This window comes from Monocercomonoides exilis (assembly GCF_001643675.1).
Source record: "Monocercomonoides exilis strain PA203 chromosome Unknown scaffold24-1337568, whole genome shotgun sequence".
Taxonomy (NCBI): Eukaryota; Preaxostyla; order Oxymonadida; family Polymastigidae; genus Monocercomonoides; species Monocercomonoides exilis.
This window is the reverse complement of record NW_027150569.1, coordinates 624,773-641,155: the sequence shown is the minus strand read 5'-3', so window position 1 is coordinate 641,155 and position 16,383 is coordinate 624,773. Positions and strand designations below refer to the sequence as shown.

Genomic DNA, 16,383 nt, shown 5'->3' with positions numbered 1-16,383 from the left:
ATCGAATAAAGTGTTCTCATTTTTGATCACTTCCAAATAATAATTTCCAAATCAATGTGATTCAATTTTTCCATAAAATATACAAGCTTCTTTTTTTTTATTTTAATTGAAACATAATAAAGATCAAAAGCAACAAATTAGCTTTATCCTTTTTTGGAAATTCATGGATAATTTGATGTCAATACAGTTTGTGCAAAAAATACCGGACAAGATTGATTTCACAATAACCGCAAGAGGAATAATTCTGACAATTTTCCTCAAAATACATCTCGTTAATACAAATTCATTTGATAAACGAGTCTTTCAAAATAGTTTCATAAGTGCTCAGATAAAATTATTATTAAAATTTCGGAGAAACTCAAAATCCCATTTTACCGAGATTTCGATATATATTTTTTCTGAGCATATACGAGGAAGTTTTGAAAGTCTTATATATCAAATGACTTAGCAATAACAATATGTATTTTGAGGAAAATTGTCAGAATTATTCCTCTTGCGGTTATTGTGAAATCGATCTTGTCCTGTATTTTATGCGATAGCTGTATTTGTTAAAAAGTTTGAAAAAATTCGTTTTATGATGCTTATAGAAAAATACGACAAAATGTTAAGAAATCATAAAAAAACAAACAAAAACACATTTGTGGAAATAGTTGTGCATTTTTGAATTAAAATGCAATTTGTTTCAAATTTTTTCGGCTTTCATATCTTAATTAGGGTCAACTTTTTAATGGGACTTTTTTCTTTATTGGCACTTTTTTTGTTTTTGCATGCCAATCATTCAAAAAAGCTAGATGGACCTCAACACTCGGATGAATGTGTTTATAAAACAAATACATTAAATTACCGGTTTGTTTTTTATATTTTGTTTATTTTTCGTAGAGATGCAGCAATTTTTTATTTATTTTGAAGTGATTTTTTACAGCCGAGGAAGCATTTCACAAAAAACTGAAATATATTTTTAAAAACTACAAGCATTATCCTTTTCATATTCAAAATCTTAAGTTTAACAACTTGTTTTTTTCTTGATTTTTTCACATTTCAATTTTTTATCAACATGCGAATACAATTTTAAAAATTTCTTTGTTATTAAAATGAAGTGTTAAAAATAAAAATATGATATGAAAAATGCACACTCGAAAAAAGAAGTATGAAAAAGGTTGAACATTGAAATTTTCTTTTTGTCTCAAACAGGTGAATTGTCACAACATTGAATGATCTGAGATCAAACTTATTTTGTTTTGATTTATTTGATGCAAATAGAAAATTTCAATGTTCAACCTTTTTCATACTTCTTTTTTCGAGTGTGCATTTTTCATATCATATTTTTATTTTTAACACTTCATTTTAATAACAAAGAAATTTTTAAAATTGTATTCGCATGTTGATAAAAAATTGAAATGTGAAAAAATCAAGAAAAAAACAAGTTGTTAAACTTAAGATTTTGAATATGAAAAGGATAATGCTTGTAGTTTTTAAAAATATATTTCAGTTTTTTGTGAAATGCTTCCTCGGCTGTAAAAAATCACTTCAAAATAAATAAAAAATTGCTGCATCTCTACGAAAAATAAACAAAATATAAAAAACAAACCGGTAATTTAATGTATTTGTTTTATAAACACATTCATCCGAGTGTTGAGGTCCATCTAGCTTTTTTGAATGATTGGCATGCAAAAACAAAAAAAGTGCCAATAAAGAAAAAAGTCCCATTAAAAAGTTGACCCTATTCAAACATGTCCGTACCAAAAAAAAGTGTCAGAAAAAATTATTGAATATCGTAAAAAAATTCAAAAATGTTGAGTGGAACTATATTTTGAAAGCTAAAGATAACGTCCCATATAATAAAATAAATTCAAAAAAAAAATAAATTGATAAAAACAATAAATATTTGTTAAAAATATTTTTGGGTTAATTTATTCTCATCGAATTATTTAATAGAATAACAAAAAAATTTAATGGAATTAAAAATAAAATAAAAAGATGAAAATGGAAACACAATAAAAATTAATTCCGAAGTGTTGTGAAATGAGAATCATCCATGCTGCATTGAATGTGAAAATCTATCGTTCGATAATACATAAACATTTTCGCACACAGATATGTCATTAAAGCAACCATAGAGATCGTGTGTGATAATTATTCCACGTTTCATTTATAATTTTTGAAATTTCAATCGCACAATTCGAGCAAAGTGCACCTTTTGCACATATTGCACCTATTGCACCATGTATCAAGCAACACAATTTTGCAATAAAATATTTGGGGGTGAAATGTTATTTATTTGTGAACATTTTTTTTGTGATATTTTTCACTCAGCTTCATCCTTCATTTATCATTTTCTTTATCCATTTCTTCGCTTCTGCCAAACTCGGCCTGCTATCTGGCTCATCCACCCACATCTTCTCCATCAGCTCAACCAGATCTTCTCCTTCAATTCCTTCTGTCAAAGGTCGCACCCCATCCCTCATCATCTCCTGCGCTTCCTCCGCATCACACTCGCTCAATGGCACTTCTCCTGTTGTCATTTCATGCAGAATCAGTCCAAGTGCGAAAACAACTGCTTTTTCGATTCCATCATCTTCATTTCCCGCTTCTGGTGCACTCCATCGCTTCATTTCCTCTTTCTCCTTTCCATCCTCCAATTCCTCTCTCAAAACAAACATTTCATTATTTCCATCCTCAACAAAGATCGTATATGGACACAATTGTTTCCCCATCATTTCTACCCTTTCGTCTCCAACTGAAATCAAATGCTCAAACAGCTCTGCCACTGCCAAAACCACCTCCTTCCCATCAACAACATTCATAGCTCTTGTTCCCAGTGTGAAATCACCTTGAACTGAATGAATCATCGAATGCAACGTTTTCAGGTTCTTTTTCTCCTTCTCTCGAAATGGCTTCTTTGCTGATATCACATTCAATGAATGAGATTGTAGCATTCCAGGAACAGAACCATCCTCAGAAAAAGGTAATGGAGATTCCAAATCTGGATGATCATTCTCATTCAGCTCTCCATCAGTCATTGGTGGAGGATCTGGAAGATCTTCTTCATCGTTGTCAATCAGAAGTGGAATTTGGCTTGTCATCCCTTCCAGCAAAGTCGACGGCATCTCGCTCATCTCAAAGCTCCCTCCATTCCCCTCTCTTCTTCTCCTCTCAATCTTTCTCATTATCTCCTCATTTTCCATTCTCTCTTTTTTAACATTCCTTTCTGATTCTCTCAGTTTCTTTCTCAAAAGCACAACAATGAATGAAAAGCCAATCAGAACAATCAAAAGCAACACACCCAACACAACAATCACAATCAAGCTCCATTCATTGTTTGTTCCTCCTTTATTCACATTGTCTCCTCCTTCATCGATGTTGTCATCTCCTTTTGATTGTGATTCACTCTTATTCACCACCACAATTCCATTCGAACATGATGATCTGTCTTTTCCAAACACAATGCACACACTCACTTCTGTTTTCTTCTCCATCTCTTTCAGCACTTCAGATGAGATAACCGAATGCACCTCGCTCTCTGATATATACCCATCTTCTGCAATCATGTTTGTGTGTGAAAGCTCAACATCCCCATCCTTCATGCTTATCTTCACTGACAGATTGCATGGAAGAAGCAGCTTCCCATGAATGATCAGTTCCATTTCTCCTGTTGGCTGTGTTGTGTTCTTCACTTCTTCCAAGACCGGGATGAAAAATGATGATGTTCTTTCACTCGCTATCCCTCCCAATTCGCATCCTTCGTCCAATATCCACAATGAAGTATTTCTTTCCCATCCATCTCCCCCTTTCACACTCACAACATTCAACTCACCATTCCCTTCACAAATCACATTCCTTCGAGCTGATGGATATCCTTCAATCTCTGGGTTGTTGTTCTCAAATTCTCCTTTTTCAATCATTAAACTTCCTCCACTCACCCACAATCCACCTGCATTGCTGTTTCTGATTGTTGTTTCCCTCATCTCCGCATTGCTGTTTTCAACATCAACCAATGATCCATTCCATTTGCATAATCCCTCTTTTATTTTGTTTCCTTCATTGATAAACTCAATTTCTTTTTCTCCATCAAACACACATATCTCAACCCTCACTTCCTTGGAATTTCTTATCTGCATCATGCTTCCTTTATCAACCGGATTCACACACCTTCCAAATGAGCAGTTCAGCACACTCACACCTTGCTCAGCATCTTCCATCTCAATGGCACACCCATTCGTCAGCAGTGTCACATTCTCAATCGTCATGATCTTCATCGCCACTTTCGCTTTTCTTCCAACACTCACAACATCTCCCTCACATTCGATATTTGAAATAATTGTTTCAAGCAATGTGACATTCGATTCTTTGTTGAATAAAAGCACCGATCTTGTAGAATGAATGTCCCTGAATGTTGCTTCTGTTATCTTCAACTCTCCACTTTCCACACTCACAATTGAACTGTTCAACTTCAGTTTATCAGAAGAAAAGAAGAATTCACATTTTTTGATTTCCATTGTTCCGTTCTTCACTTTCAAAAGGCAATTGTGAGTTGATTCAAAAGAATCTTCAAACTGGAATGAGCACCTCTCAATTGAGCTTTCATTAATAAACTCCATGATGCAATCCTTCTCTGCCGATTTCTCAAACTTAGATTTCAACCTAACAACTGCCTGTGTCTTTTTGAATGAATTCACAACCAGGTCTCCAATCGCACATTCCTTTGTCACAAGCCCTTCCCCATCAATCAGAATCGCATTCATCACCCCTTCCTGAATGTGATCAACCCCACAGTTGATGCTCATGCATGGATAGCTCCGAGACCCGCATCGTCTGCTGTCACTCCCTGTTGCACTTAGAAACACCTGTGCCGAATAATAATATGTGATCAGCGGAATCAGATCCATATCAGTATTCCCTTTTAAATCCCTCCCGCAGATCGAGTTGTTTGAGTCCAATGATTCCTGGTTGAAGTTCAACGCAAATAGTGTTTCGTTGATCTGGTGAGCAATCGAGTGGCATCTGACAAATATGTCTTTTCCCACATGTGCCTCATTCATATCAAATAGGATATTCACAATCTTGAAATTCAGAGGCGGAATCTGACTTTCATTTCCATAATTCGCATTCGGGTCAGACCCATCAATGAACAGCCCTCCTCCACACCCTGTCTCACTCGAGCACTTGCACATCGAAAATGTGCTCCCATTCACTTTCAAGACTGATTCTCCGCTTTTCAGCACAACTCTCATTCCTCCTCCTTCTGTGCTTAAGCCACTCTTGCAACTCGACATCGAACACTCATCCATCACACACTCCACTCCATCCTCAAATGATCCCACATCAACAACACTCGCTCCATTTCCTTCATTCGTGATGTTCGCAAATGAACACCCAACAACACTCAAAACTGGTCTGTTCCCATTTGAAAATTCATTTTCCTTTCCATTCATCTGGCTTTCCTCTTCCATCATCGAAATCAAGCTTCTCTCCTTCACGGAAGCAAATGAAATGTTCACATTCTGAACAGTCACCTGGCTCGCACTTGGGCTGAAACTGATGAACCCTTTCAAATCAGAAATCAGACTCAATGAACATCTCTCAATTGCAACACTCCCTCCATTCACCCTCATCAAATAATATCCTATCGTTTCTGTCAGCCATTTCAACGAACCAAATGAGCAGTCAGTGATAGACAAGAGTGTATTTGTTCCAGAAGAATCAATGAACACTTCATGATGAGCAATGATGCTGGGTTTTGTGAATGACACATTCACAAATGACAGGCTCACATTCGACGATATCATTGAACCTTCATCCAAATCATTCTCATCTTCGTCACTGATCGTAACCCCTGTCCCTTTCTTTGTCCCTTTTATCACAACTGCTGGCGCCTCTGAATCTGGTGAAGTTGGCAACGAAGACAAGAACGATATGGAATGGCTCAGCAACCCTGATCCCACAATGGAAATATGTGTTTCCCCTCCTCCAAGTGTTGGATGTCGAAGTGATATCAAGTGCTCAATCGATGAGCATGGTGCTTCTGAATACCCGCATCCACTAAAGTCTCCTCCTTTCTCTCTCGAAACAAACCCATCCCTGCTCCAGTTCGTCCACAAATACACAACAAGTGGAATCACATATCCCTCCTCTCCTGTTGTCATCCTCTCCCATCCACACAGCTCATCCAAGGAATTCTTATCATTTGCACTCAATCCCCATTTCAGTTTTTCGTTTGACATAACCTCGTCCAGTTCATTTCCCGATATGAACACTTTCTTCCCTTTCCAGGCATTACACCCGCTGAATGTCACTCCTTCCATCTTAAATGATTCCTGTTGATCTGCCAATCGAACAAACATCCCTCCTCCCATTCCTCCTCCTTTCTGTGAGTTGTCCTCTCTTGGCACCTCGCATCCCGTGAATGCCACGCTTTTAATCTCTATTCTTCCTTCATCCTCAGCTGAAATCATCATTCCTCCTCCTTTCATCCCACCTCCACCTGTGCATATTGTTGAAATGCTGCAGTTATCCACAACTGCGCTTCCTCCTTCTTCTATCCCAGCACCAATGCAACCTCTTCCTTCTCCGCTCCCGTCTTCCACCGTCACTCCACTCACTCTGCTGTTCTTGATGTCCAATTTCTCTCCATTGGTTATTGCTATTGGCGACTTCCCATTCATCTTCAGTGTTTCTACAATTTCCATCATTAATCCATCAACAATCAGTTCTCCTCCCTCAATGTTCAGGATGTTGTATCCAATCTTTTCATCAGCTAATGCATCCCTTGAAAACGCGACAGAACAGCTTGTTATCGTGATTGTTGATGTCGAAGAATGGACAAATGCAGTCCTCCTTCCATTGATAACTTTGTTCATTACAAATGCCAAATTAGTCATTTCAAATGATTTTGTGCACTCAATAAGCCCATTTTGATTTATTTCCCCTCCATCCTTCACCTCAACTTTCATCTTCTCTCCTGCTTGTATTTCTTTTCCTGTCAAACTCACATCAAATGAAACCACTTTCATTTCACTTTCTATTGATGATTCAGAAGAAACTTCAACTGTCTGCATGTTTTTCTTTACTCGACTGGTCACACAATAATCAATTGATTGGCACCCAAACTTCTCAAATCCACAACAGCTGTGATCCAATGCCACCTCTCCTTTCCCATCGACTGTCAACTTCGATCCGATTGAGAACAAATACACAAACAGCGGAATCACTTTCTCATCTTCCCCATCCTCGCTCCCGCAAAACTTCAATTCATCCGATGGAATGGCGCTTTTATCAAAAAATTTGAAAGAGTTTGCATTCACCTTTGACTCAAGAAAAATCCCAGAATCGCAGCAAACAAACAAATCCTTTCCATATTGTGCATCATTTTGCGTTGAAGATGTCGATGAAAACTTAACATTTTCCGCAATTTCCATCTTGCAGTTCGGACTCGCCATTGTCAGCATCATTCCTCCGCCTCTTCCTTTGGTTCCTCCTCCGTTGTTCTTCGCCTCGCATGAATCGATTGTGCTCGTCCCATTCACAACAACACTTCCATCTCCATCCAAGCTCACGCATATCCCTCCTCCTTTTCCAATCTCTTGTGGTGTCCCTTGGCAGTTGCAGTTTATCACAGTGCACGTTTCAATCACAACAATCCCAACCTTTCCCTCTCCTTCCCCAGACTGTGTTCCAACTGCTCCTTTTATCAGCCCCCCGTCTCCATTGATCTTTCTAACGTTTGCTACGTTGCATCCTTTGAAATACACAACACTCACCCCTCCCACAAACTCAACCAACGAATGCCCATCAAATCTCAGACCTTCTCTGATTTCAAATTGCTCCATTCTCAGTTTTCCCGCAAACGCTTTCACAAAGCTGTATCCAATCGATTGGCCAACAGCACTGCCTGGCGAACTCGCAACCGAGCAGTCTGTGATATTGAACGATGGCGAGTGTGCAGATATCAGTGCAGATTCACTGGATAGAGCAGATGGAATGCTGAATTTAATCTTTCTAATCGAGCATCTGCTTTGCACATCGATCAAGAAATTCTCAGATTCAAAAGTGGTTGGCACCTTCACCTCAACTACCGTTCCTTTTGTGGCACATGAAATCTCCCATTCAAAGGAATCGGCCATGGAAACCTTTTCGGCAAGCACGAATTCTGGATCCAATTCGATTTTTTTATTTCCCCCTGAAAATCGCACCTGCGCGGTGTGGGTGATGGTGGCACAAGGATAATAAGCAAACCCACAGAACCACGAGTCGTATCTCCCCAGAATACCATCTTTCTTTTTGCCCACGTGCGCTGCACCAGTATGTGAGTCCAGAAACACATTAAGCGGGAATTGCAGCATGGTTGTGTCATCTGTGTCATATCCCACCAGTTCCTTTAATGTTGATATGCCCTGGATACCTTTCAGCTTTTCTGTTGTTATCCCCCAGTTCTCAGAATCTCCCCCATTCACAAACACATAATTTCCCCCAGATTTCGCAGTGCAGCCTGTAAAGTCCACAGACACGATCGAGAAGTCGTGCGAGCCATCTGTCAGATGCAGCATAATCCCTCCTCCATTTCCACTGCACTTGCATCTGTTCAATTTTGTCTCTTCATTTGCAGCGGCTGTTGAACTCCCCACCCGCAACTTGCTTGAAGATGATTCCAACTCGACCTTGATCCCACCACCACTTCCAGCCTTGCACTCGCAATCTTCGATTGTCACATTCTTGACCACAAACGTCTCTCCAGCCTTCACACTCTTTGCTACAACAACCCCATCTCCTTCAGTCAACTTCACATTCGTTACCTTCACATTCGCCAACATACTCTCTCCAGATGCTGTGGATGTCAAAAACAGCGTGGATGAGGAGGATGAAAAAGATGATGATATATCAGGCTCAGAGAACAATGATTTTGAGACATTCATATTAATGATCTCCACATCGGTCATCAACAGCTGCGACAGCGGCGCCACAAACACTGACGAAGACATCACATAGTCTCCTGTTTTACTCGTGGTGATCACAACATCCTCCAATGAAAGTGATCCACTCCCATCAGACACCACAACCACACTCGGCGAAGGACTTGAATTTGAGTTACAATCAATCTTCATGTGCAATAAACCAAGATGACCTGTTGACACACTGAACAGCGTTCTTATCGATGAAAGTGCCCCTGTTCCAATCGAACTCTTCGTCCTCCCTTTCCCAATGATTGAAATCTTCTTTGTTCCAATTGCAACTGTTGTTGTCTCACTTATGTGATTCCCTTCCATCAACGTGATTGCCAAGCTAATCTGCACCTCACTCATCTCAAAAGCTTTCTTCACCGTTAGACACGGATTCGACTCATTTGACCCGCATAACTCATACAAGTCATTTCCACTCACTGAAACGTAAATCGACTTGTCCTTCAGCCAATTCTTTTTTGATGTTTGATCATATGTCCAGGCATTTGCATTCAAGAAGTTGTATGCATAGCATATTCTCTGTTCATTTGTGTTTGTGGTGTAGCATTCATATAATGGATTTCCAGAATTCAAATAAAGATTGTAATAATCAACATATTCAACGTCATGTCCACGTGGATTGGCTGCATCCCTGCAACAGCATTCATGAAAAAACAAAAAATAGCAATAAATAATATCATTGTATGCTGTTGCTCGATTTGGATTAAAATACAATCCTCCTCCATATTCCATTGCAGAACACAAGATAAACTGAATGCTTCTCATTTTGAATTGTGGTGCAGGAACAGCAACGCAACACATCCCTCCTCCATAATAATTCGTGACTGAGCATGAAGCGAAACTGCAGTCAATCACGCACGCACTCTCTCCTTCCCCATTTTCAACTTCAATGCAGTCTATTCCTGAAATATGAAAATTATCAAGATAAAGTCCTCCTCCATAGCTATATGTTTTACAATTCTGGAATTCACATCTGCGGATCCGAACACATGTTGAAATTAATACAGCACACAATCCCCCTCCATATTGATTTTGTGCAACACATGAATTGAAGGTGTTGTCCACAATCTCAACAGATTTAATATTATAGCACATAATTCCACCTCCACGGCTGTATGCAAAGCAATTATTAAACAGGCAATGAGATACAGAAAGTTCTCCAGAATTGAGATTGTACATGTAAATTGCTCCTCCGCAAGATACCCCATCTGAAACTGAATCACTTTCTCCTGTTGTCCTCGATCCGTTCCACTCGCACCAAATAAATGAATTTACTCCATTGAATGTATCATTCTGTCTGTCTGGCTTCAATGGTGCCTCTGCAGTTCCTTCACATTTAACATTTCTTGTCCGACAACATTTCATAAAAGATGTGTTTGAGGCAGTCAATGAAGCCAAGGGATTGTTGAGAGAGGGAACAATCCCGCCATCAAACGCATCACAGACTGATGAAAATGAGCAGCTGCTCATCAGACATGTGATTTGGGTTGACGTAGTTGTTGCAGGCGAACATGCATCATTTGCTGTTGAAATGTTGAAAAATGTCAGTTGTGAGAGGGATATTAGCGATATTGAAGGGGATGATAGGAATGGGGCTGATGATACACAAAAATACGAGAAGTGAGATTCGCTCACAGAAATACTCCCTTCTCCTTCATCGCTCCCTCCAAACAGCCTCCCTGAATAAATTTCTCCTCCTCTTCCCCATCCATTCAATGTGATATTCATTAATATCCCAATGCTCCCACAAAGATCAAATGCCCCTGCCTCATTGCCCTTCCTCATCCCCACAACACACCCCCTCACCACAACCACACTCCCCTTCCTTCCACGTACCACACCCCCGCGCTCACCCCCAACCAGCCCAATCTCCTTCAACTCAATGGATGAGTTTGATGCACAAACACATCCCTCAATCTCGCTTTGGGGATGTTCTTTCAACATTTCTTTAAAAAGGCGCATCCGATAATCTCTTGACATTTCTGGTTCAATCGTCCGATAATTTCTTTTGTTTTCCTTCACATCATGCTGCAAATCGTGTTTTTCGGATTTTCCTTCAATTTCAGTGTTTCCAACGCTGATGCTCGGTTGGAAAGTGTTCGTGTGTTGCAATAAATTATTACAATACACTTCATGCTCTGATGAATTTTTAAGACATCTGTGCACCAGAGGATGAACAAATATCTTCTCGTTTTTGAACTCTTCATCACGTTGTTGTTCGATGAAATGTTCGGTTGACTGCGAATTATAGATAAAAATGTGTGCAAGAACTGTAAAAAATATAACTGTTGATCGCATCTCTAACGCTTAATCAATAAAATGAATAAAAGTGGTCAATTAACATTTATAAAGGGTTCCATTTCAAAAAAGAATTCATTTCCATCTCAAAAATTAAACTTAGCATTCTGTAAGAAATTATATTTGCAAATAAACATCTGCGTCACATAGGAAATAGTGAGGTCACGTCAGTCAGTGCCCGTCATTTTTTTTTTTTTTTTTTTTTTTTTTTTTTTTTTTTTTTTTTTTTTCGGAAGGAATAGTTAATATTTTAAATAAAAACACATTTAAAATAAATGACTTCCCAATATGAAAGAATATATAAAAATATATAAAAAATATCAATTTCCTTCAGTAAACCTTAATTAAATATTTCTTCATTTCAATCCTCTTTTCCTCTTTGAGAAAAGTCATATCGTACACTTCGTATATTCAACAAGTTTCTTCCATTTATTTGTTAATGTTCTAGAAGAATGTTTTTTTGTTTCAAATAGTTATTATAATTCATTTTCTTAAAAGAGAAAAATTTGAGTGTTTTTTTGTGGTTAACAAGTTTTTTCTTTATTTGATTCAATTTCCATGATTTCAATATTGTTTTTTAATTATATTAACAAAACCTAATATGTTCTTTTTTATTTTCAATAGTATTATTTAACGAAAAAAATTCATTTGATATGTTACAAAGAAAATAACAAACTCCAGAGAATTGTTATCCAAGAGAACGAAAAAAAAACTCTATTTCATGAATATATTAAAAAAAAAATCACAGACACAGCAGATTTCTTTTCAATTCTCACTCTGCTTCTTCCTCTCCTTCCACTTTATCTTCCACTTTTCCTTTCCCTGCTCCTCTCCTCCCCGCTCCATCTCTTTCTCCTCTCTCTTCAGACATTTCTGCCTCTCCCTCTTCTCTTCCTCCATCACTTCCTTCTTTCTCATTGCTTTGATTAATTTCCTCACCTTTTCTTCGTTTTTCCATTTTTCTTTCATTGCATTCGTGAATCTCCTTAGCTTCATTACCACTTTCTTCTCCATCTCTGCTTTCAACACCTTCTCTCTTAACTTTGCTCTTCCGCTCTGTCGCTGCTGCCTCCTTGTTCTGCACTAGAGCACTCAGCAGCAACCTTCCCTCTGCTTCCTCTGCCCCATCCGGCAGCATCCACAAAAACACCGACTCCTATTTCTCTCGGTTTTGCACCAGTTCTTCTTCCCCGACACCGCCAGATGCAGTAGCTGTTCATAGTGCCACACAATCACCACCATCCACGCACCACTTATCCCAATAAACAGGATGATAGGCAACCCACACAACTCATACAGACTCAACCTCCTGCCTGCACCTTCCCCATTCCCCTCCAGAACAATCGCTGATGCCTCATGAAACTTTCATTCTTCCTCTTTCTCCTCCTCTGCCTTCCCTTCTTCACCTTTTCCTCCAGCCCGTTTCACCACCTCCTCTTCTGCTTCGCTCTTTCCTATCACATCATGCACAATCCTCTTGTTTCCCTGACTCTCTGTGATCCGCCTTGCCTGATCGAAAAGATGTGTCACAATCCACTCTCCGCTATTTTCTCCACATTCAGGTATTAGGAAGGAAAAACAGCACAGCGCAGCTCCCTCCATACGAACTCAAGCTGTATATTCCCACCACTGATCTATCCGTCAGCTCTGCACGGTCAGACTGAAAACATCGGTTGCCCCCACACTCTTCTTCACCACACGTCTTCTCAGATCCTGATCGCATCTTGCTCGCTCTTGCTCTGCTCTGTCCCAATCATAACGCACTCCTCAGCCACCAATAAATACTTCTTTTGCTTTCCCGGAATCCAGCTCCCAATCGTAAATATCAGAGGACACAGCACCGTTTGATACGTCTTCTCCACGTCGTTGTCCAGATGCTCCGCAGCAAATGCCAGCGCCTTGCACGCTTACCGCTTGTCCTGATCCCAGCCAAAGAAGATAAAAACTCCTCCTTCAACCGAACAAACATCCTCTTCTTGCACTTAGACTCTTATCTCCAACAACTGTATATGTTTTAACAAGCATCTCATATGTTTGTAACAGCTTTTTGTGAAAAACAAGCTCTAATAATTTGAATGAATGAAAAAAATATAAGAAAAATTGAGAAAAAAATATATTATATTTTTCAAACATCAATTGGATGACTTTGTGAAGTTGAAAACTTAATAAAAGAATATTTAACATATGAAAAGACACAAACATTTGAAAAAATGCCTTATTGACTTGAATTACGTCAGTGACAGACAGTGACGTTTGTGCGTTGGTATTTATACTGGAAAAAATTGATCACTACACAACCCATAGTTTCTAAAATAATTGCAAATAATTGGTTGAAAAATTTTCAATAATTATTATTGTTAATTCCAATGAAATAAAAAATCAATTGTTAAATAATTCAATTATTGCATGCATTATCTTTTTTGATGAAAGATATATTTTTAAAAATAATAGAATTAAATTTTTTTTCACTCACGTAACGTCACTCCAAAAATGTTCACGTCAGAAGGCATGTGACGCAGATGTTTATTTGCAAAAGTTCATTATTCGATAAATTTTGTATCTCAAAGATTCTATTTTATTTTTTCTGTGTGAACAATACTTATTCATAAATTCTTTGTTTCTTGAAATAGAAATAATTCAGAAAAATAATAACTTTATATTAAAAAAATTTTGGAATATGGTGATTAACAAATCTTAATTTTTTCATTATTTGAAAAAATTGATAATATTGTTTGACATGTTTAAAGTGCTTTTTTTTCTGTCTTTCACGCACAAATATCGCACAAAATGCCGGACAAGATCGATTTCACAATAGCTGCAAGAGGAATAATTCTGACAATTTTCCACAAAATATATCTCATCAATACAAACTCACGTGACATACAAGACTTTCATTTTTTCCGAGCATAAACGAGGAAAAAATTATAATTGAAAATTTTGGAGAAATAGGATTTTGAGTTTCTCCGAGATTTTTCTAATAATTTTTTTCTGAGCACAAACGAGAAAGGTTTTAAAGTTTTGTGTATCAATTGAGTTTGAATTGATTAGATTTATTTTTGAGGAAAATTGTCAGAATTATTCCTCTTGCAGTTATTGCGAAATCGATCTTATCCTGTATTTTTGGCGATATATATATATATTGAAAATTTCATTTTTTGAAATTTTCAAGTTTAAAGGACTATTGAATTTTCTCATCAAAATATCATTCAAACTTTTCTTATTTCACTCAAATGGAATCAAATGCTTGACAATTTTGTCACATCCATCCAAGTGAGATTTCGTGAGTCTGAATGAGATTTTGATGAAAATTATAAGTTATTATATTCAACTGATAATTAATCTAAAGAACCTTATTAAAGAAAATGCAAACTAATAAATATTTTTGGAAATTTGGGTGATTATTTTTGAAATCATATCTTTTTTCTGTGTGTTATTTTTACAAAGATTGTCAGTTTTTTTAAAGAAAATTTTTATTCAAAACAGAAAAAGCATGATAATTGTTTTTAAAAACAAATGGTTTTTCCGAATCAAAGATAAAAATGAATTCAATTATCCATTTCACTTTGCAATTTTTTTTTTTTTTGTTTGTATTCTTGAAATATTTTTGTTCCAAAATTTTTGTATGAAAAAATATGATTTCAAAAATAATAACACAAAACATAACTTTCATCGAGGTGTAATTTTTTCTTATGTGTCAAAATTTTTTTGAAAGCTTCCTTTTGTTAAATATTCAAAAAAATAAAAGTTGCATTTTTCGATCAATATTCTGTTCCCACTTATGTAACTTCACCAAAAGGAAAATACGGCAAAACCTGAAGATATGGGAACGCATGGAATAAGTTTATTTCTGTTTTTAATGTTTTATTATTTATTTATATGCAATTGTTATTTCCAAAAAACATGCAGAAACTGGTCAAAAATATAATTTTTATTTATTGAAAATAGGTCATTTTTAAGTATTTTTGGGTTTGATCAAACATTCATCAAATGTCTTTGTCACAAAGAATGTTCACAAAAACACCTATTTGTGAACTCAACGATCCATTTTCGGATGAAATGGGTGCTTGAAAATGGTATTTCGAAAATGTGCTGGAAGGAGAAGCTCCAGAATGCAAACATGATAAATGCAAAATGATATTCACATCCGGAGGTAAATATTACAAATATTGGAGATGTGGAAAATGTGGCAAAAAACAGTCAGTTTTTAAAAACACATCTTTGGAAAATTCAAAAATACCACTGAGAAAGTTTTTGATGATTGTTTTATATTATTACATTGGTATATCATCTGCACACATTTGTGAACTGCTTGGAATAAGTGAAAACACAATTCATTATTGGATGAGTGTTATTCGAGTCAGATGCACATCTATTTGGAACAAAAATCAAGCTGTCATAGGAGGGCCGGGAAGAATTGTGGAGGTCGACGAAGCGGTTTGGAGGCGCAGAAAGGATGGGCGAGGGGAAAAGAAGAGGCAAATTTGGATATTTGGAGCTGTGGAAAGGAAACCAGAGGGAGGTGCGGGGAAGAACTTCGTGATGATCGTGCCAAATAAGGAGGCTGAGACATTGGTTCCAATTATTCGAGCCAAAATTCTTCCTGGAACTCTGATCATGAGCGATGAATAGAAGGCTTATGCCAGATTGAAAGATTATGGTTACGCTCATGATACTGTCTGTCACAAGCGAGAATTCAAAAGCAAAATCACTCATGCATGCACAAACACTGTCGAAGGTTTGTGGATGAATTTACGGAAATTTTTTCCAAGAACTGGATGAAGAGAAAAGGGAAAGACCGCATTACATGGGAATAGCCTATTTTCTGTGAAATTAATATATGAGGATTGTTAATAATATTTATCATGTTTTCTCCATTAGAGATGTGCGGAAGTTGACAAAAAAGTCAAAAACATAAAATGAAAAATTGAGGAAAAAATGGGTGAATGAATTTTAAAAAACAAGAATTAAAAATAAAATAATTAATCAACATCCATGGGGTCAAATTCCGATGCATTTGCACAGTCCCCGGCTCCAATTGAATCAGATATTACAAATTCTGTCTTTTGAGAAATGTCATTTTCATCTTAAATATCAGATTCTGTCTCTAATTTTGTTTAGACACTATCTTTTC

At 37.2% G+C, this 16,383-nt stretch overlaps 3 protein-coding genes across 3 annotated transcripts; all 3 read right to left on the bottom strand.

Moving 5' to 3' along the window:
- Positions 1-1,711: 1,711 nt before the first annotated feature.
- MONOS_1354 (uncharacterized protein) lies at positions 1,712-11,252 on the bottom strand (the record flags this gene model as incomplete). Its single annotated transcript, XM_067866251.1, has 1 exon — positions 1,712-11,252. One exon carries the CDS (start codon positions 11,250-11,252, stop codon positions 2,316-2,318), a length of 8,937 nt encoding a protein of 2,978 aa, XP_067726892.1. The 3' UTR covers positions 1,712-2,315.
- A 772-nt stretch (positions 11,253-12,024) lies between these two features.
- MONOS_1355 (uncharacterized protein) lies at positions 12,025-12,472 on the bottom strand (the record flags this gene model as incomplete). Its single annotated transcript, XM_067866262.1, has 1 exon — positions 12,025-12,472. The coding sequence occupies exon 1, from the start codon at positions 12,388-12,390 to the stop codon at positions 12,025-12,027; it is 366 nt and encodes a 121-aa protein (XP_067726891.1). The 5' UTR covers positions 12,391-12,472.
- A 145-nt stretch (positions 12,473-12,617) lies between these two features.
- On the bottom strand, positions 12,618-12,854 carry MONOS_1356 (uncharacterized protein; the record flags this gene model as incomplete). Its single annotated transcript, XM_067866272.1, has 1 exon — positions 12,618-12,854. The coding sequence occupies one exon, from the start codon at positions 12,852-12,854 to the stop codon at positions 12,618-12,620; it is 237 nt and encodes a 78-aa protein (XP_067726890.1).
- Positions 12,855-16,383: the final 3,529 nt, after the last annotated feature.